General features: G+C 47.7%; 1 protein-coding gene across 1 annotated transcript; it reads left to right on the top strand.

The window, feature by feature from the left end:
• Window positions 1–615: 615 nt before the first annotated feature.
• Window positions 616–21,781, top strand: TRIM54 (tripartite motif containing 54). Its single transcript, XM_044262248.1, has 9 exons — window positions 616–783; window positions 17,188–17,360; window positions 17,574–17,745; window positions 19,517–19,612; window positions 20,223–20,456; window positions 20,723–20,745; window positions 20,857–20,981; window positions 21,113–21,380; window positions 21,727–21,781. The coding sequence occupies exons 1-9, from the start codon at window positions 616–618 to the stop codon at window positions 21,779–21,781; spliced, it is 1,314 nt and encodes a 437-aa protein (XP_044118183.1).
• The last annotated feature ends 1 nt before the right edge of the window (window position 21,782 follows it).

Here is a 21,782-nt window from a genome sequence, read left to right as displayed (position 1 = left end):
TATGGGGCTCAAGGACCCTAGGAGCCTTCTGAGCCTGACAGCTGGACACCTTCGGAGACCCACCTTTCACCATGAGCAGTGAAGCTCACCCCTGCCCTTGTGTAAGGCAGTCACCCATTCCTGAGTGAGTCAGGGTCACTCACTCAGTGACAGCTGTGGCTCGCCTTACATGAGCTAAATTGGGAGTTGGAATGTCATGCAGATGCCCCTTGTTCCCCACCCCCACGTTAAAATTAATCTCCTCTTTGGGAAGCAGGGGACAAACAGTGCTGCCCATAGAGTGAACAAGAGTCACTTGGAGAACAAAAGGAGGAATTTGGGGGGACAAGAGTCATTCAGGGAGGGAGGGACAGAGAAAGCTCGCTTCATGTGCCTGGCTGGGGTACAGAGCAAAGAGTAGATAAAGACAGAGAAGTGTCTGACAACAGCCATCTGAGGACGAGGGGAATAGTTGGAGGAAGGGACAGGAGAGCAAGCAGAGCTATTTCAAGAGCGAGCAGTAGAAGGGAACATAAGAACCCACGGACTGTCTAAAGTCAACGAGGAAGGGTCCAGAGGCAGTCAGGGAAGGCCAGGACTGGGGCCAAGGCCAGGGCAGGCACGATCACTGAGGGGATGAACTTCACAGTGGGTTTCAAGCCGCTGCTAGGGGATGCACACAGCATGGACAACCTGGAGAAGCAGCTCATCTGCCCCATCTGCCTGGAGATGTTCTCCAAACCGGTGGTGATCCTGCCCTGCCAGCACAACCTATGCCGCAAGTGTGCCAACGACGTCTTCCAGGTGGGCCGGGCCCAGGGGGCGGAGACCCCAGAAGCTGGCGGGCAGGGCCCTCCACGCGGTGGGTGGTGGCTGTCCCGGGGTCCCAGGAGATCCCAAAGTAAGCATGAGTCAGCAGCTGCTCTGCAGGCTGGCAAGGACAGGTGACGAGCGCGGGGACCGCAGCCGGAGGGCCAGTGTCCACAGGGGAGAGAAGACCCCCACAGAAACTAGAGCCCGGAAGGGAGGTGCTCCCGCACCAGGCTGTGTGGTGATCTGCGCTAGACTCGGCATTCCAGTTTGGAGTTTCGGGTTTTGAGGATGATACGGGAGACTTGGAGAAAATACCAGTAAGATAAACATGACAAAATGATCCCTGTGAGCAAAGTCCATGGTGGGACGGTTTGTGTTGGAGGCAAAACTCATCACGTCCTTCTTTGGGGGTCAGAGTTAGACGGTGGGCAGGAGAGCGGGACTTCTCGCCAACTGAAGCTCACACCTGTGCCCCATTGCACATCAGGTCAGTAGAGGGGCCTGCTGGTTCAAGAGGACTGTGGTCACTTACGTAGAGAGGAGGCAGAGAAATGCAACTGGCTTTGGTTGATGTGAGCCTGTGGGGCAAAGCACAGCTAATCACATTCACAGATATTGTTTTAGCTCCTGGTTTCAGAAGGAAATGCAGCATATACCAGAATGGTTCATCAGTGGGTTTTCTTGCTTGTCCTGTGCCCCTGGAACGAAGATCAGAGAGAGTAAGGGGAGAAGTGCACGCTCACATGTGTGCACACGCGCTCGCACACGCACACCTTACTAGTGAAGTAAAATCCCGGAATAGACCAAAGCTGGCCAGTTCGGTAGGCACGGCCGTGATAACGATGCCACGAACACGTATTCTTCAACTGTATCAGAATTCAGGAGGAAACGTATTGAGCACCAATTATTTTTAACTTAACTAAGAAAATGCACGCGCTCTCTCTCTCTCTATCTCTCTTTTTGTGGGGGGATTCCTTGGGGCAGCATGTTTGGGAAAAAATTAACGCACTAGCTAAGTCAGGCTGTCCCAGAGTGGTGCTCTGGGACTACACTTTTCTGTCTGCCATCTTCCTGTTGAGGCCCATTCCCATCTCCTATTTTTTATTTTTAACATTTTTAAAAGATTTTATTTATTTGGTAGAGAGAGTGCAAGTGAGAAAGCACAAACAGGGGAGCAGCAGAGGCAGAGGGAGAAGCAGACTCCCTGCTAAGCAGGGAGCCCCACCTGGGACTCAATCCCAAGACCCTGGGATCATGACTTGAGTCAAAGGCAGGTGCTTAACCAACTGAGCCACCCAGGCACCCCCCTTTGTCTCCTCTTCTTCTAATTGTCTAAACCTGCCATTACATTGTTTGGCTCCAGAATATCTCAGAGCCTGTGGTTTTCTCTCTCTGGGAAGGGCTGACTGCTCTCTCTGCTCATTCTGGACATCAAGTCACGTGCTAGAGCCCTCTCCTTGCCCACCATCTTAGTTTCCCCCTGTGCTAAGTGCCTTTCTGAACGTCCTTTAGGCTGAAGTGCCCAGGAGGGAATGGCAACAAGATTTTGCCAGCCCTTCTCATGAATTTGTAGTGAAGCATCCTTCCATTAGCTCTTGAAATACATGAAAGCAAAGAGAAGTTTTGAAAGTGAGGGTAATATGTCCTATTAAAAAAAAATGGCCAGAATATTAAAGTACAAGGCTCACAGTATCACCAGATGGTCCCAGGGACAGGTTCTCTACGTGCAGACAAGAGGATGTTTAAGTGGCCTCACCATTTTGGTTCCTTGAAGCTCTGAAATACTGATTGGACCCAGAGAGACCCGGGACTGACCCAAACCTTATGCATAATATTTAGGAAACAACAGGATTCCCAGAGCTTTGAGATGGTTCTCTGGATCTGGACTGATGGGTCTCTTCTATTTTCTTATTTTTTTTAAAGATTTTATTTATTTATTTGACACAGGGAGAGAGCAAGCAAGAAAGCATACACAAGTAGGCAGAGAGGCAGGCAGAGGGAGAGGGAGAAGCAAGCTCTCCGCCGAGCAGGGAGCCTGACTCAGGGCTCGATCCCAGGACCCTGGGATCATAACCTGAGCCAAAGGCAGATGCTCAACCAGCTGAGCCGCCCAATGATGAGTCTCTTATAAAAAAAGTGCAGAGCGCCCTGCCCCCTCCCCAAGGAGAAGAGTGAACAGCTCATTTCCTCGCTCTGCTTTATTTGGGGCAGCCTGGTGGGAGGCTGACCCAGTTCTTTGGCTGCACTTATGTATATACATCTCAGTAGATCTCCCTCTGAAAGATGAACATATTTAGTTTTTTCGCACATTGCCTCCACATTTTGACAACTGTAGGCATAATCAGATTGTCTGTTTTCTAAGTATGGGAACAAGAATAGGACTTTTGGTAACTCTATCTTAAAACCACTTAGGAAGAGTACCCTGAGAACATTGCCTAGAAAGTTAATAGAACTTATAAAACTTAAACCAGTGTCACACGCACGCACGCACACACACACAGACACGTTAAAAAAAATAGTATGGGAGTTTATATCATGACAAGTGACCGCCTCAGGCCCTCATTTCGCTTCTCCAAATGGAGGCGGCCCTTTCCAACTTTCTTGGGTATCCTTCCAGAGATTCTCCACAGATGGGTACGTGTGTGTGTGTGTGTGTGTTTCAGCTACACTCATGGTCCTACATCTGCTTTGCTCACTCACTCTCTCTTGGCACACATTGAGATCTGTGCCTTCGTTTTAAAATGGCTGCGTAGGGGCGCCTGGCTGGCTCGATCAGTTAAGCATCCGACTCTTGCTTTTGGCTCTGGTCATGATCTCAGGGCCGTGAGATCGAAACTCAGGGTGGAGCTGAGCCCAGAGCCTGCTTGGGATTCTCCCTCTCCTTTTCCCTCTCCCTCCCCTTCTGTCTCTCCCAGCCCCTCCCCTATTTTCCCCTCTAGATAAGTAAATAAAATGGGGGCATAATGTTCCATTGTTATGACTGGACCGCAGTCTATTTAAATCAGTCCTCTGAAACATTTAGTTGGTGTCCAGTGTTTTGCTGTCCTAAAAACTGCTGTGATGGACAACAAGCAAGAATTTTAGGGAGCTGTGGAATGCCTCTCTGGCTCAGTTGGTAGAGCATGTGACTCTTGATCTCAGGGTTGTGAGTTCAAGCTCCACATTGGGTGTAGAGATTACTTAAAAATTTAAAAAAAATTTTTTTTAAATAAAAGAATTTTAGGGATGCCTGGGTAGCTTAGTGGGTTAAAGCTTCTGCCTTAAGCTCAGGTCATGATCCCAGGGTCTGGGATCCAGCCCCACATCAGGCTCTCTGCTCAGTGGGGAGCCTGCTTCCTCATCTTTCTCTCTGCCTGCCTCTCTGTCTACCTGTGACCTCTCTGTCAAATAAATAAATGAAATCTTAAAAAATAAAATAATTTCAGAGAACTGTGATTTTATAACATCAGGTTAATTGCCCAGGAAGCAAACTGGAAAATGTTTAATTGAACATTTAATTGAAAATGTTGAACAGCATTAAGGGTTTGGAAGAAAGTCATCCAGAATCCTACCTCCCCCAACACAGTGATTTTCACGTTTGTATATTACTTTCAAGCCCCACTAGCCATACACATCTTTACATAGTTGCCATCACAATTTAACTAGGTTTCTTTAGAACCCTAATACCTCTCACTCTCTCTCACTCTGAATTTAAAGAGAAAGACACCGAAATACCACATTAACCTCCTCTAATTTCTCCCTCCCTATTTCTCCACACTTGCACCCACTCAGCTAACCAAGCACTTTGACGAGGGGAAAGCTGTTGGTGTGGGAATTTGACACAAACATCTTCCCATGCGCTTCTGTATTTGTAAACTCTATTCAGTCCTAAACTCCCTTAAGCCAGCCTTCAGTTTATTTTTATACCTGCCCCCACTTCACTGTGGGCACTTGTTTATGGGCTGCAGCCTGTTGTGATTTAACAGACAACCAGAAGGCCTTGGAAGAAGGTGGTTGGGGAACAGCTTTTCTGGAAGGTGTCCTTCTAGGGAGAGATTTACAGATATGGGAATCTGAAGAAAAGGGCCGCCTCCTCTAATAAAGGGTGTCCTGGGAAAGAGATGCCCTCTGTTCCACTCCACCCTGAAATCTAGTTTCTTATCCATTCACTGTGAGGACCTGTGGTCATCAGGAGAGCCTGCCTCCTTCACCCCTTCCACTGCTCCTGAGGACACCCGGACCTCCCCAGCCCAACGGTGGCGTGGAGGGGAGGGGTCTCCTTTATGAGAAATTGGTTCAGTGCAAGTTTGTGAATGTCATTTACCTTGCAGCAGGGTTAGGGATTTTGCTCACTTGACGGAAGAAAGTTGATTAGCGGAAAACAAGAAACCTAGACCAAGACTGGCTCCTGGGTTCTAGTCCCTAATCTAGTCCTTTCTTGCCATGTGATGTCAGGCTATTTTACCTCTTCAAGCCTGTTTACATATATATAGATTAAAAGGATGCTTTAAGCTCATCTTTAACATCCTTGTAATTCTAACAATCTGATTTCACAAATTCAAGAAAACTTATATGGATTTCTTCCCCCCCCACTAAGTTTGTTTGTTTGTTTGTTTGTTTGTTTGTTTATAGCAATCTCTACACCCAACATGGGGCTTGAGCCCACAACCCTGAGATCGAGAGTTGCCTGCTCTTCCGACTGAGCCAGCCAGGCACCCTTGGATTTCCATTTTTTAAGCATTTTCTATTTGGTTACCGGTGTCCTGACTTGACTCACTCCTCTGCTTTTCCATCTTCCTTCCAGCCAATCTCCTGTAACAGACCCCCTTGTGCTAGGCTGGGTTCTGTCAGGCAGAGCTAGCCCTCCACCATTTTCCCATGGTTTCTCCAATATATTCTGAAGGTCTGCATGGTCCACTACTCGTCATTGGCCAGGTCATCATTTTGGAGGAGATAGCTTTCAAAAACTCCCCTTGAACTCATAGAGCCTCTTCCCAGATGGAACATTTCTAGTAGGTGCTATGGAATATTACAAAAAAAAAAAAAAAAAAGAAAGAAAGAAAGGAAGGAAGGAAGAAAAGGAAGCGCCATACAGTCTAAAAGACAGGTCAAGGCATGTATGCCACACAGAAGCCTTAAACATAGCCTAGAATTAAATTCCATTTATTTTCTCCATTCCATTTTATTCTCCACAGTGAAGAAGGAGCAGTTATTTCAGGGCCTGTGGTTCTGTGTGTTCTTATACTTTTGGGGTTGTTAACAACCCTTTGTGCATTGTTGTCTTGTTTACAGAGAACCTTCACATGCGTGAGTCCATTTGAGGTAGACAGGGTGGAGGTGATTCCGGGCGGAACAGGACACAGGTTATAGACATACAAAGAGACAGAGCGGGGACTTAAATCTAGGTCTTCCGTTTCCTAGAGTGATGGAATTTCCTTTACACATCACCTCATTGGCATATGAAATTTTGCTGCATGGGGCTGGCTTTCTTGTGAAAATGTAAGATCTCAGGAAAGAAGAAAGACATTTCTGTGTATAACAGAGCCCATCAGTGGGTTTTTTTTTTAGTTTAGGTTTTTTTTTTTTTTTTTTTAAAGTACAGGTCTTTTGCCATATGCCTCTACACAACTGTTTACAAAAGCTTATATCTTAAAGAAGATATCAACTCAAAGATGCATTATATGGGGCGCCTGGGTGGCTCAGTGGGTTAAAGCCTCTGCCTTGGGCTCAGGTCATGATCTCAGGGTCTTGGGATTGAGCCACATCAGGCTCTCTGCTCAGCGGGGAGCGTGCTTCCTCCTTTCTCTCTTTGCCTGCTGCTTTGCCTACTTGTGATCTCTGTCTGTTAAATAAATAAATAAAATCTTTTTTAAAAAGGATGCATTATATATAGTGTAGTTTCATCAGGCTAAGAGCAGGTCTATCCCCTGTATTTCCACACAGCCATCTGCAAAAGCTTGCTTTTTTTTTTTTTTTTTTTGGTGTTTTTTATTTTAGATTTTTTATTTTAATTCCAGTTGGTTAACATACAGTGTTATTTCTTGGTCTTGAAATAGAAAGATAAACAGAAGCAGAAGATGGGATTTTGCTAACTGAATATTAGTCAGCTGAGAGATCTTTTTAGTCCGATGTAGAGATGGTCAGCTCTGGAGCAGTAGTAAGCAGGTTGCCGTCTACACCTTAGCATGCAACTGAGACTGTGTAGGACTTACAATCAGGGCAGGAAGTTCTCCTTTTGGACCGTGGACCCCTTTGTCAGGTTGTAAAGCCTGTGGATCCTAAGGGCAATGTCTGTGGTTTATGTAAGAAAAATGTTTCTAGGGCGCCTGGGTGGCTCAGTGGGTTAAAGCCTCTGCCTTTAGCTCAGATCATGATCCCAGGGTCCTGGGATCGAGCCCCACATCGGGCTGTCGGCTTAGCAGGAAGCCTGCTTCCTTCTCTCTCTCTCTCTCTCTCTGTGCCTGCCTCTCTGCCTACTTGTGATCTCTGTCAAATAAATAAATAAAATCAAAAAAAAAAGAAAAATGTTTTTAAGTGTATTAAAATACATTTGATTACGAAGAGACTGGATCCCAATAGAACACAGCATGCATTCTCATACATTCTCAGCGGAGCTGATGTTGCCCTAGGGATATCTGCCATATTAGAATATTTTTATTGTGATTTTATTTTTAAATTTTTATTTAGTTTTTGCTTTCAGGTAAAACTCCCCCCACCCAGCCGTCCTGAGATAAAACTGACAAAAATTATACATATTTAAGGCATGCACATGATGATTTGAGGTTGTGAACTGATCACACCGAGCAAGCGAGTTAAAACATCCATCACCTCACGTGGTTACCCCTGTGTGGTCTACTGCTCTCCTAGCAATCGCCAAGTAGGCAATACAGTGTGACTAACTCCAGTCCCTATGCTGTACATCAGGTCCCCAGAATGCATTCATCTCAGAATGGAAAAGTTGTTCCCTCTGATCAGTATCTCATCATTCCCCCCCAACCCCACCCCCTGGAAACCCCCTTTCTACTCTCTGCCTCTAGGAGTTTCATTTTTGTAGATTTTTTCGGTACTAAAATTTAATGGGGGAGGGGTTGATATTAGGGGGGAAAATGTCTTACAAGTTTCCTGGAAGGAGCAGTAATGAAAAAAAGCTTGAGAAGCACTGGAGTATAATTACCAGAGTAATTAGAACATGTTTGATAGAGTAATGTATGTGCTCCTGATTACCACATTAAATCACGAGCTCAAAAAGTAGGCTTGAAGTAGTATAGAGGTAGTGATAAGCATAAATTCTTTTGGGGTATTTGAGCAACAGCAATAATGAGATGCGAAATGCTCGTGATTTCTGTGGGTAACCAAGTACCACTACAACAGCTGTGGTGTGTTGCCTACATTTATAACTGAGGGAAATGCCCGATTTCTGCTAGAGCTTAGTGAAAATCAAGGTGTGATTTTTTTTTTTTTTTCCTCATCTGGGTGCATAGAATTTTCGACAAGGATCTTTCGGGGCTGTGGTCTCCAGGTTAAATACTCCTGCATTACAGGTCCCAGCATCTTCCCAAGTATCCAGGTTTGACTTTCTCCTCTGCCCACAACCCACCCACATCCAAGTGAAAGGTCAGCTTACTGATTCTGCTTCTGGCATCCCTAGTCTTTTTTTTAAGATTTTATTTATTTGAGAGAGAGAGAGAGCGCAAGGCGGGGAGAGGGTCAGAGGGAGAAGCAGACTCCCTGCTGAGCAGAGAGCCTGACCCGGGGCTTGATCTTGGGACTCTGGGATCATAACCCAAGCTGAAGGCAGATGCCCAACCCACTGAGCCACCAAGGCATCCCTGGCATCCCTAGTTTTTCCAAGATCACTGCCACTGCCTGAGGATGGGCCCATTACTTGTTTTGACTATGGCACTTGCTTCCCAGTTATCTGTGCCTTAACCTCTCACCATCTATCCAAATTACCTCTCTTAGATTAATATTCACTCTTATTTTCTCTCCTAGTTCAGAAAACATGTCTACAAAATTAAGTTCAGATCCTTACCCTTGAATTTAAAGCCCTCTATGATTTTGCCACAATTAAAAAAAAATAAAATTTAAAAGGGGCGCATGGGTGGCTCCGTCCGTTACGCATCCAACTCCTGCTTTTGCCTCTGGTCATGATCTCATGGCTCATGAGATTAAGCCCTGCATTGGGCTCTGAGCTCAGTGGGGTGTCTCCTTGAGGAATTTCTCCCTATACCCTTCCCCCCACTCCCTTTCACTCTCTCTAAAATAAATAAATCTTCTAAAATTAATTCATTAAACTCAAAAGTCTTCCACTTAAAAAACCCACCTTTCTAGCTTCCCCCCACCCGATACCTCCCCTGTGTGTAACTTAAAATCTTAGTCTCTGTGTTCTCCTCAAACTCTTTCCTACGTGTCTGCCCCCTGTCTACCCTATCTTCAAATGGCATCTTCTTAAACGTTCCCTCCCTTGAACCAACATAGTTTTTTACATTTCTTCTAGTGGTTTACCTTCTTGGTTTTTATGGCACTCTAGCGCCCCCTTTCCTTTCATGTCAGGACTGAGCATTGCATTTTTTAGAAAGATTTTATTTTATTTTATTTTATTTTTTAAAAGATTTTATTTATTTATTTGACAGACAGAGATCACAAACAGGCAGACAGGCAGGCAGAGAGAGGGAGAGGAGGAAGCAGGCTCCCTGCAGAGCAGAGAGCCCGATGCGGGACTCGATCCCACGACCCTGAGATCATGACCTGAGCCGAAGGCAGCGGCTTAACCCACTTTTATTTGAGAGAGAGAGAGAGAAAGGAGTGAGTGTGAGCAAAGAGCAGAGAGGGAGTGGTTGAGAGAGAATCCCGAGCCGGCTCCTCACTGAGCACCCTGCCTGACGCAGGGGCTCCATCTCACGACCCTGAGCTTATGACCCGAGCTGAGACCAACAGTCAGATGCTCAAACCACTGAGCCATCCAGGTGCCCCTGAACATTGCATTTTAAAAATATTTTATTTTTTTCTTAAGTAGGCTCCACACCTGACCTGGATCTCAAATTCACAACCCAAGATCAAGAGTTGTATGCTCCACACACTGAGCCTTCCGGTGTCCCACATTTTTTAAAAGTAAAAAAATTTTTTTCAAACCCCAAAGTCCTTGTACAAAAATTCGAAATTATAAAAAAAAAGAAAAAGGAATAACTCACAATTCTATCCCTTGATGACAATTATTGCAAAAACATTTAACTTTTAAAAAATGCATTTTAAAAGTAATTCAGGGTCTATAGAGGGAAATTTGGGAAATGTAGATGAATACAAAGAAGAAAGTTTTAAAATAACCTGGGAATCCCATCACCCATTTCAAAATTGGGATCCTACTGTCTATGTAGTTTTACATCCTGCTTTTTTCATCTAAAATCATAACATGAATATCTCCCCGTGTTACAAAGAACTCTGTTAAGAAAGGTAATGGCATAATAATTCTGTTATAACTCATTGCTCTTCTGCTAGGGCACCTGGGTGACTCAGTGGGTTAAGCCTCTGCCTTCGGCTCAGGTCATGATGCTGGGGTCCTGGGATCAAGCCCCGCATTGGGCTCTCTGCTCAGTGGGGAGCCTGCTTCCCCCCATCTCTCTGCCTTTCTCTCTGCTTACTTGTGATCTCTCTCGCTCTCTCTCTCTGTTAAATACATAAATAAAATATTTTAAAAATTTCTCTTTTACCGTCACATAACCAGTATGTTTCCTATATGAAAAAATTATTGTTTATTTTGATTATACAGGTATATTATGATAATACAGGTATATAAAATTCAAGCCTCATAGATAATACAAGAGATAGAATGAATAAATCCATCCAAACACACTAGGACTATTTCAGAGATGGGATTTCAGGAACTACTTCTATGAGACAAGAAGAGGGCTCTAGGGACAGCTGGGGGAGGCACAGACACAGACAAGTAAGACCCTGGATCACGGAGTTAAAGAGAGGGAGTTGATGGCCTCTGTGGTGTGAGGGGGGAGGTTGTTATAAAACTCCTTTGCCATCTCACAGGCAAATCAACACTGGTCAGGGTATCTGAAATTCTTACCATATTTTATCCATCAAGGCTCATGGCTCACAAAACATCAGGACCAAGTGCTAAATACAGATCCATCTTTTTAGATCTGAGGAGTCTGGGACCCTGAGAGAAATTACCTTCCTAAGGTCGTAAATGCCAAATCCAAAACCCGATCTTCAGATCATTGCTGCTTTCCCTATATTGTGCCACATTAAATGCCTTCTGTTAAAATATAGAAATGTTACCAAGAAGGGGTAACAATTGTATCCACATATCCAGTACAGACGACTTTCTCAAAATAACCACCAGCATTTGAAAAAAATTGGGGACCTGAGACAGACAAGTTTCGAGTGAGGAAGGAGTCAGGAAAGGGTTAGAGCAACTCCCCAGTCTTCATTCTCTTTTCACCTTCCTGATTTTTGCCATAGCTATGTACCACTTGTGCGATGGTTGATTATTTCTATTTAAAATGACTCACTTTTAGGGGCGACTGGATGGCTCAGTCAGTTAAGCACTTAAACGTCTGCCTTCAACTCAGGTCATGATCCTAGGGTCCTGGGATAGAGTCCTGCATCCGGCTCCCTGCTCAGGGGGAAGCCTGCTTCTTCCTCTCCCTCTACCCCTCCCCTCTGCTTGTGCTCACTCTCTCTCCACCAAATAAATAAATAACATCTTAAAAAAAGGGGGGGGCTCACTTTTAAAGCTTAAGTGATCATTCTATCTTCATTCTAAATGACAAAATTCTTGAAAAATCACTAACTATGTAGGCTGGTTATTTTTTCTAATATGCACAAAATAAACATAGAAATTTTCAATGTCCATTCGCTTCCCACCTAAAATCTCCATGCCTGTCATCAGTATGTACACTACACTTGGAGAAACACCGAGAGCTAGCTCATGGGTAACACAGAGACAGCCTCTAAGCAACATGAGTGTGCCAAGAGTTAAGGAGCCTGGAAAATCCAGAAGATAAACTTAACTATTTCATTACTGGTCACATTTAGCCCTAGTGCGAAAGGGCACATACATATATTTGTGTGTGGAGGACTGTCTAGCGACCGAGGTGGGGTGTGGAATTGGGCGGGGGAGACATTGCATCACAGGAAGGGGCGTGTGCCCAGGAGGGTAAGAGGAAAGCCAGTCAGCCACCCCAGGGAGGATCCTGCAGGAGGAACTGAGCTTTGGAAGAGGGAGGAGACTGTGGAACACGTGGATGGCTGGGAAGTCTTGGGTGGGCTGTGGTACCCAATCCAGGGAGCTGCCCTGGAGCTCAGGCAAACCGCAAAAAGGTCAAGGGTGCGACCCCTCCCCACCATCTGCCAGTGAGCTCGCCAGCTCCCCAGAAAGGTGCTCTTCAAACAAGGGATTTAGGTTAGACTGCATGATATGGACTGTCTCCCAGAGACAATCCCAAGAGAATGGCAGTCATTAGCTAGTGGGATGAGCTACTAAAATGTCTTTATGGTGTGGGGAAGTGGTGAGGGAGTAGCGTGCTTCCTAGTCCATCCCCCTTGGCCCAGACATCCCAGCAAATCCTGATTCCTTTTTTTTTAACTTCCTCTTAGGGGCACTTGGGTGGCTCAGTCAAGCGCCCGACTCTTGGTTTCGGCTCAAGTTGTGATCCCATGGGGTCGTGGGATTGAGCTCTGGATAGGGCTTGGCATTCAGCAAAGGTCTACTTGGGGATTTTTTTCTTTCTGTCCCTCCCCACCACTCTCTCTCTCTCTCTCTCTCTCCAATAAATAAATAAATAATTTAAAAACCACTTTTTTATATTATGGAATGCATACTATAAATTAATCATCGTATCTATCCTTTTTTTAAAAGATTTTAATTATTTGACAGAGAGAGACACAGAGAGAGAGGGAACACAAGCAGGGGGAGTGGGAGAAGCAGGCTTCTGGCGGAGCAGGGAGCCCGATGCGGGGCTCGATCCCAGGACCCTGGAATCGTGATCTGAGCTGAAGGTAGACACTTACTGACTGAGCCACCCAGGCGCCCCTCATCTTAACTGTTCCTGAGTGTGTAGTTCAGTGGGATTAACTATATCCACATTGTTGTATTACCATATCCAGAGCCTCTCATTATTCCAAACTGAAACTCCGTACCAATTAAAACACTAGCTTCGCACTCCCCCGCGCCCCAGTGCCTGGCAACCACCATTCTGCTTTTTATCTCTATGAATTTGACTCTTTTAGGTACCTCATATGAGAGGGATCATGCAATATTTGTCCTTCTGTGACAGGCTGATTTCACCTAGCACAATGTCCTCAAGGTTGACCCACACTGCAGCATGTGGTCCTGATTACTTTTGTCCTGTTACTTTCCATCACAATCTAGTTGACCGCCAACGTCACGCACTCTACTTCCTGCTGTTGTGTAAAATGTGAGTTTTGTTTCTATATTGCTAACATATTTTACATGATTTCTTTTTTTTTTTTTAAAGATTTTTACTTATTTATTTGACAGACAGAGATCACAAGTAGGCAGAGAGGCAGGCAGAGAGAGAGGAAGGGAAGAAGGCTCCCTGCTGAGCAGAGAGCCCCATGTGGGGCTCGAACCCAGGACCCCAGGATCATGACCTGAGTCGAAAACAGAGGCTTTAGCCTACTGAGCACCCAGGCGCCCCTTACATGATTTCTTAATTTTACCAGTTCATTTTTCTTGTCCAGCTTTGATCACTTATATCTCTTCTTTTTCTTTAAAAATGTTTTTATTTATTTGTTTGACAGAGAGAGAGAGATCACAAGTAGGGGGAGAGGCAGGCAGAGAGAGAGGGGGAAGCAGGCTCCCCGCTTGGCTTGTATCTCCTGTTGGATCCTTTCTGCTTACCTCTCCTCTTTGAACAGGGGTAGTTCTGAAGCTGACGGTGAATTCTTTACTCAATTCTTTACTCTGTTTACCTTGGCTTTCTTCCACTGTCCACCCAAATGTGAGCCGGCTGGCTGAATGTTATCATTGGTTTGCAATCTCTGTTTGGTCCTTTGGCTTCTGTGGCAATCAGAGGGGTATGACCTGGATTAGTAGGTGACTGAGGGTCTCAATTTGGTTATGTTGCTGCAGAATATTTTTCCACACAGAATCTGAGGAATTCTCTTTCCTGGGGGCACGTGGAGATCCATGGGAGGAAGTCTTCCTAAGATGGGAGCAGAGGGGTGGGAGAGGGAGAAGCAGGCTTCCTTTCCTTTTCACATTCTGGTTGCAAGCTGGGCCCTTATATTGCTTCATGGGATTTTGGTTTGGATGGGTCAGAGTTTTTTTTGTTGTTGTTTAAAAGATTTTATTTATTTATTGGACAGAGAGAGATCACAGTAGGCAGAGAGGCAGGCAGAGAGAGGGGAAGGGAAGCAAGCCCCCTGCTGAGCAGAGAGCCCGATGCAGGACTTGATCTCAGGACCCTGAGATCATGACCTGTGCCGAATGCAGCAGCTTAACCCACTGAGCCACCCAGGCACCCTGGATGGGTCAGAGTTTATCTCTGCTCCCATAACATCAACCCGCAGTTGCACAGCTGACTTCTACATTGTTGTTTCTTTCCTTTGTGAAGGGTTGGTGTTTGGCCTTACTAAAATCTGTTTTACCTGAGAGTCGGAGAGGTGAATATTAGCTCTGGGCATCACTCTTCAGGTGGCCTCAATTTTATTGCCTCTGACAATGTAGTATATTGATTTTTAGGATGGACTCGGGTCAGAGTGCCCGAGTTCAAATATTGGTTCTGCCACCTATTAGCTGATAACCATGACCGATTTATTTAACATCTCTGGGCTACAATTTCCTATCTTGGAAATGGGGCTAATAGTAGTACCTATTTCATAAGGTTGATAAGAGGTTTAAATGAGTTAATATAAATAAAAGGACTTAGGGCAAAACCTGGTATGAAGTATGTGACCAGTTAGCCACTGTCCCTATATTTCCTGTAGTCTAAGTGGGGTGTAGGTAAATGCTCATCTCCTGCACGATATTTATAAGAAATCCTTGAGAGTTGAATTCAGTAACGTCTGGGAAGTCCATAGCGTGGTGCTTGGCACATAATAGGCCCTCAGAACATGAGTTGAATGTTAAATATTGAGTATAGAGGAAGGAGGGGCAGTGCAGAGGAAGAGGGAGGAGAGAGGCCCCTCAGAAGTTTGTGCTTTGGGCTAAGACTTCAGAATATTGTCCCCTTTCCGTCCATTCAAACATTCACTGAGTACCTTTATATGCTAGCCACCAACACATCAAAGAGAAGCCAAATATCTCCAGGAACTTGCAGCCTTAGAGTTCTCCCAACAGCTCCTTACTCACTTGGATTCTAAATAATGAAAGGTGATTGCATTAAGTAAGCAAAAGCCCAGTGATCTTATACTTTAACCCATTGCCTAAAGAGAATGTTCCAGCACAGGGGTCACGTTTCCTGCCTTGCCTATACCTCTTGCTTTTAAAGTTTCAAACAAGATTGTGGACTTGGATGCTTGTATGTATTCTGGGTGCTGTCGTACACAGATGGGGCCCTCTGGCTGGTGTCCAGCTTAAGAATTTGAATTCCGTTGAACTCAACTGTAGGAAATACATCTAAATTTGCAAAGTCACAGGTAGACTGTTCTCCCCATTAGTCTCTATGAGTTCATGGTCTTCCAGCCAGTTAGGACTAAGTTTTGCTGTAAATGACAGAAAACCCCAAATAGCAATGACTTAAGGGAGGTTAAAACGTGTTTTTTCTTTTAAGTGGAAGTATAGGCCGGCAGTCCAGGACTGCCTCATCTGAGACTCACTCCTTTTATCTTGCTGCCATTCTCATCATGTGACCACCTCCTCGCTCAATATGGCTGCTTCAGCTTGAGCCACTCCAACTTCATTCCAGCCAGCAGGAAGGAGAAAAGAGGAGAGAATGTCCCTCCATTGAACATACTTGCTAGAGGGGCACCTGGGTGGCTCAGTGGGTTGAAGTCTCTGCTTTCAGCTCAGGTCATGATCCCAGAGTCCTGGGATCGAGCCCCGCATCGGGCTCTCTGCTCAGCGAGGAGCCTGCTTCCTCCTCTCTCTCTCTCTCTCTGCCTGCCTCTCTGCCTACTTGTGATCTCTGTCTGTCAAATAAATAAATAAAATCTTAAAAAAAATACTTGCTAGAAATGGCACAAAACTTTGCTATCTACACCCCAGTGGCCAGAATGCAGTCACCTGGTCACACCCAGCTAGGAGGGAGGCTTGGACATACAATCTTTATTCCATGTGCCTAACAATTCAGAGGCTCTCTTACCAAAGAAGACAAGGTAGACATTGAAGGACAAGCGGTCTCTGTGTTCTCTTCTGTCTTCTCTGAAGACCAGCCTTCCTGTTCACACTCTCTGACCCCCTCGGGTTTCACAAGTCCAAGGGCACCAAGTGACAGCTCTTGACCCAGTTCCATGGGTCTTTTTCCCGTTTCAAAGTCGCACACTATCTAGCCACCTCCGCCTTTGTGTCTCAATTCCAAATTTCTGGAGAGAACATTTGATTGGTTCTGCTTGGGTCAGGGGATCACCTTCTCAACTCGGAGCCATTCATCTGTGGCCTGGGCCATGGCAGGGCTCTCCCTTTCAGGATGGGATGAAGCAAGTTCTCCTAAGAGGTGTAAGTGATGAACATCTCTTGTAAGCCCTCCTCCTGAGTTTACTCTTATCCTAACACCCAGCCTGTTGGATGTAGATGTCGCTTTGCTCGGTTTGCTTATCCATAGGGCAGGGATGCACATATTCATATCTTATCCCCAGAGCCTTGCAATTACCTGGCACACTCAATATTTGTTATAGAAGGAATATTCCAATCCCATCCTTAATTTTGCAGACATTGAATGTGTGCTCAAATTTACATGGTAGAACAGTGTTAGGGGCAGCCCAAGAACGCAGGTCTCCTGACTCCCAGTCTCTGGGGATGGTTTCTTAGAATAACCTAGCATGGTGTCATGTGTGTTACTGTTCACCACGTATCTCAGTTTCCCTGCCAAGGGCTCCAGAGAATCTCCCCCCAGATGTGGGCCATGCAAGCTCCAAGAGGAACTGGCTGCACCACACAGAGCCTATTTTCAACCTTAGCCTTCCTGTCAACACCAGTGTCTTCCCACACCTGCAAGCTGGGCCCCACTGGAGAAATCCCATCCCAACTGGGCCCTGACCAAAGTTAGGCTCTGGACGCAGGGATGCTTAAGGAGTAATGAAGCAAAAGTGGGAAAGACAATCTCCATGGCCACCTACCTGAGCTGCTCTCAGAGGAGGAGGGCCCGCCGTAGGAAAGAGCTGATGCCTCCGCATTCTGCCATTCTACACCTCCGCCCTCATGACCTTTCCCCCTGCCTCCTCTTCCCTGGGTCCTCATGCCTCTCCGTGCCTCTTCTCTCATGTTACTTGTCCCTACAGGCCTCAAACCCTCTATGGCAGTCCCGGGGCTCCACCACGGTGTCTTCGGGGGGCCGTTTCCGCTGCCCATCTTGCAGGCATGAGGTTGTCCTGGACAGACATGGTGTCTATGGCCTGCAGCGAAACCTGCTAGTGGAGAACATCATCGACATTTACAAGCAGGAGTCTTCCCGGTGAGCTGTCAGGACTTCTTGTCCCTCTAAGGAGCAGAGCCTGGGACACAGCTGGGAAGCCCATCAGTCAAAGGGGAAGGGCTGAAAAAATCAGCCTGCCTCTTTAGAGATCAGAGGATGGGATTCTGGGCAGCCCCACACTCATGGGACCCCCCCCCACTTCCCTCCAGCCTGGCCCCTGACCCTTCTGCCATCCTGCCCGCTCCCCTCCAGGCCACTGCACTCCAAGGCTGAGCAGCACCTCATGTGCGAGGAACACGAAGAGGAGAAGATCAATATCTACTGCCTGAGCTGTGAGGTGCCCACCTGCTCCCTCTGTAAGGTCTTCGGCGCCCACAAGGACTGCGAGGTGGCCCCACTGCCCACCATTTACAAACGCCAGAAGGTACCAAGCAGCCGAGGGAGCAGGCATGGTGGGGCTGGGAACAGTGAACAGGGTCTCCAACTTCAGCCTCTCACTCCACTTGGCTTTAAGGCTGGCAGATCAGGGCTACAGTCCCGGCTCTGTGCATGACTCAGTGTGACCGTAGGTAAGTCACTTGACCTCCCTGGCCCTGACTTTCCTCCCTTGTAAAATGGGGACGAGGGTGCCAAGTTCCAAAGTTGTTTTAGGGATACAATTAGGTAATGGATACCAGAAACTTCGGTTTGGTGGCCTAGGTACTCTCCAGGCCCTCTCACCACCACACAACTACATTTGACATAAAACAACTTAAAAATTATATCAGTGGGGTGCCTGGGTGGCTCAGTCAGTTGAGCGTCTGACTCTTGATTTTGGCTCCGGTTGGGATCTCAGGGCTGTGAGATCGAACTGCGCATCAGGGTCCATGCTCAGCGCTGAGTCTGCTTGAGATCTTCTCCCTCTGCCCCTCTCCCTGTTCACCCTCTTGCTCTCTCTCTCTCATAAATTACATAAATCTTTTAAAAATATTTTATTTATTTATTTGACAGAGAAAGATCACAAGTAGGCAGAGAGGCAGGCAGAGAGACAGAGAGAGAGAAGCAGGGTCTCCGCTAAGCAAAGAGCCCAATGTGGGGCTTGATCCCAGGACCCTGAGATCATGATCTGAGCCGAAGGCAGCGGCTTACCCACCGAGCCACCCAGGCGCCCCTACATAAATCTTTCCTAAAAATAAAATAAAAATTATATCAAAGGGCAAAAGCTGGCAGTATTCCTGAACTAGAGAGATGAGACTATGCTTCCAGACCCCTGAGAGGTGGACACCTGACCTGAAGATTCCCACGAACCCAGTTTAAGCTGGGACCTCAGGAACGAAGGCAGTCAGACGTGCTGCCTGGCTTTTGACAAAAGTGAATGCTGAATCTGCCTAGAGGAAAACCCACTCAATTCAGGCCCTTGGGTTTTCCTTAGATTTAGAACAACAAAATATTAATTCAAAAATGAGGGTACAGAAAGAAGTATAACCATGAGTAAAGTCGGTGGAAACAAAAAATACAGATTAAACCCCTGAGGGATTCGGATATTAGAATTATTAAAAAACTGAGAGTCCTCATATATAAAATGTTTTCTGAAAAAGATGGAATAAAACCCCAGCGATAACAGATTACCAAACATGCAGATTTAACAAAGAACCAAATAGAGCTTTTAAAAACAAAAGTGTGGTTGTTGACATAAAACACTGAAAGGGTGAATTAAACGACAGATTCCTCTGAAGAGAGAACTAGTGAACAGGAAAGGGGGCCTGAAAAAGCAGCCTCGGATGCAGCACTGGGAACTGAGAAGGATGAACACATACATCACCTCAGAATCACAGAATGAGAAAACAGAGAGAATAGAGAAGAGGCAATAGTATCCTTACAAATTATTACAAAGAATCTTTCCAAATTGATGGAAGGCATGAATCTACAGATGAAGCATTTAGTCCCAGGCCTGGCATTTGGTGGATATTTGGCAAACGTCTATTCCTTTCTCAACTGGTGGTGGAGGCTCTCCTCTTTCCACCCCATTCCAGAATCCATAAACGTGCTTCCACACTTCTTGGATGGCTCCAAGCCATCTAGATCTCTGGGATGGCTGCTCTGATGGTGGGGGGGCAGGGCAGTCCTCTCCCAGGTGGCTCTGGCTGGGATGGGAGGGTACAGCTGTAGACATCGTCCTCCAGCTCTAAGGGCTGGCCTGTGTGTGTGTGTGGCAGAGCGAGCTCAGTGATGGCATCGCAATGCTGGTGGCGGGCAACGACCGTGTGCAAGCAGTGATCACACAGATGGAGGAAGTGTGTCAGACCATCGAGGTGAGTCTGGGAGGGGAGGGAGGGGACATTTCTGGGTTCCTGGGGGGGGGTGAATCCCAAGTAGTGGGGTAGTTTAGCCAGGCTGCAAGGTTTGAATCCCAGCTGTGCCCCATGGCTAGCTCTGTGGCTTTGGTCCACTTACTTCACTTCTCTGTGCTTTGGTGATAATGAGAATGCTATGATGACTACCTCACTCGATATTTTTGAGAGTTAAATGAGATAATACAAGTAAAAACTAAGACCAGAGATACCCCTGAAGTCCTTTAAAATCTTGTATTTGCTAAAGAGAGAAAATCTTAAAAGTGTTCACAGGGGGAAAAAATTGTAACTATATTTAGTGACAGATGGTAACTAGATGTTTATCATTTCACAGTATATACAAATACGGAATCATGACATGGCACACCTGATACTAATATAATGTTAAAAGTCAATTATATCTCAATTTTTAAAAATCTGGTAATTGTTACTGCAAAGACCTGGGAATGCTCGGCCACTGTGTGTGGGGAACTCTCCTTCTTGGCTGTCTGGGGCGTCCCTAAATGGGGAGTGGGACAAGTGGGTGAGTGCTCTTCCCGCTGGAGGTCTCATCCTTGCTCCCCCCATTCAGGACAACAGCCGGAGGCAGAAGCAGTTGCTCAACCAGAGGTTCGAGGCCCTCTGTTCCGTGCTGGAGGAGCGCAAGGCAGAGCTGCTGCAGGCACTGGCCCGCGAGCAGGAGGAGAAGCTGCTGCGAGTCCGGGGCCTCATCCGCCAGTATGGAGACCACCTGGAAGCTTCCTCCAAGCTCGTGGAGTCCGCCATCCAGTCCATGGAGGAGCCGCAGATGGCGCTGTATCTCCAGGTGGGCCCTGGCGGAGGGAGGCAGGCTGCAGAGCGGCTGCGGGGGGCCGAGGTGGGGGGCTTGGCACACGGAGGGCTGGGCTCCGGTCTCCTCTCTGGTCCCCACTTGCCCCACAGCCCGGGGCAGGTCCCCCCGCCTGAGTCCGTTTTCTCCTCCACGAACCGGAATATGCATCCCCGCCTGCCCCGCAGCACTGCGGGCACCAGAAAGGGACTTTGCCAGCACTTGGCACGGTGCTTACGCTCACCCTCCTTTCTTCCTTGCAGCAGGCCAAGGAGCTGATCAATAAGTGAGTAGGCGGAGCGGCAATGGCAGGGAAGGGGCTGCCTGGGCTCCGCCGCCACGCGGAGGGGGGTGAGGGGACTGGGGCCGGTCCCCCTGAGCGGCTGCCGCGCCGCAGGGTCGGGGCGATGTCGAAAGTGGAGCTGGCGGGACGGCCCGAGCCGGGCTACGAGAGCATGGAGCAGTTCACCGTGAGCGTGGAGCACGTGGCCGAAATGCTGAGGACCATCGACTTCCAGCCGGGTGAGGGCGTGAGGATGGGAGGGGGCGGCGGGCCGCGGGGACCGGGCGGCCGGAGCAGACGCCGGGGCCTGGGGTGCGTCACGGACCGGAGCGGCAGGGACCCCACCTCACGGGACCTTCCTTGGGGCTAGGCGCTTCCGGGGAGGACGAGGATGAGGAAGTGGCACTGGACGGGGAAGAGGGCGGCGCGGGGCCAGAGGAAGAGCGGCCGGAGGGGCCGGAAGGTGAGCGCGTCCCGAGGGGCCTGGCGGGGCTGGCCCTACGCTCCGGTTCCCCCTCCCCCCAACTCAACCTCCTCCGTGACGCCTTCCTGCGGCCCCAGGAGTCGCTGGTGGCCTCCTCTCTTGAAGTGCCGCCCTGCCCGCCGCAGGAGGGGCGCCCCCTAGCGCGCGTGCAGAAGTACACTCTTTCCCACCAGCCTTAACCCTTGGGCTCTGGGAGACCCTGCTGGGTGGAGCGGTAGAGGAGAAAGCCACGTGGCTGGGGAAAAGGGGGGAGTCGGCTGGGGAAAAGGGGGGAGTCGGGGTGCGGAGCTGCCTTGTTCCTTTGGGGCGCCCGCCCACTGAGCTTTCTTTCCCAGGCACAGGCGGGCACTGACCCCTAGGTCCCGGCGCTGGGGTCGCGGACGACCTGCGCAGAGACCGCTGCGCCACCCAGCTCGGCGCCCCGCCGCGGGGGAGGGGCTCAATAAAGGGCTAATGCGTCCAGACCCGCGGCTCCTTTCACTGCTCACTCTCCGCCTCAGCTTCGGAGGCGACCCCATCACCATCCTGCCCTTCTCCGGATCTGAGACCATTTGAG

The sequence above is a fragment of the Neovison vison genome, chromosome 8 (genome assembly GCF_020171115.1).
Source record: "Neovison vison isolate M4711 chromosome 8, ASM_NN_V1, whole genome shotgun sequence".
In the NCBI taxonomy this organism is placed as follows: domain Eukaryota; kingdom Metazoa; phylum Chordata; class Mammalia; order Carnivora; family Mustelidae; genus Neogale; species Neogale vison.
Note: the sequence above shows the minus strand (reverse complement) of the source record. Positions and strands in the feature narration are given on the sequence as shown.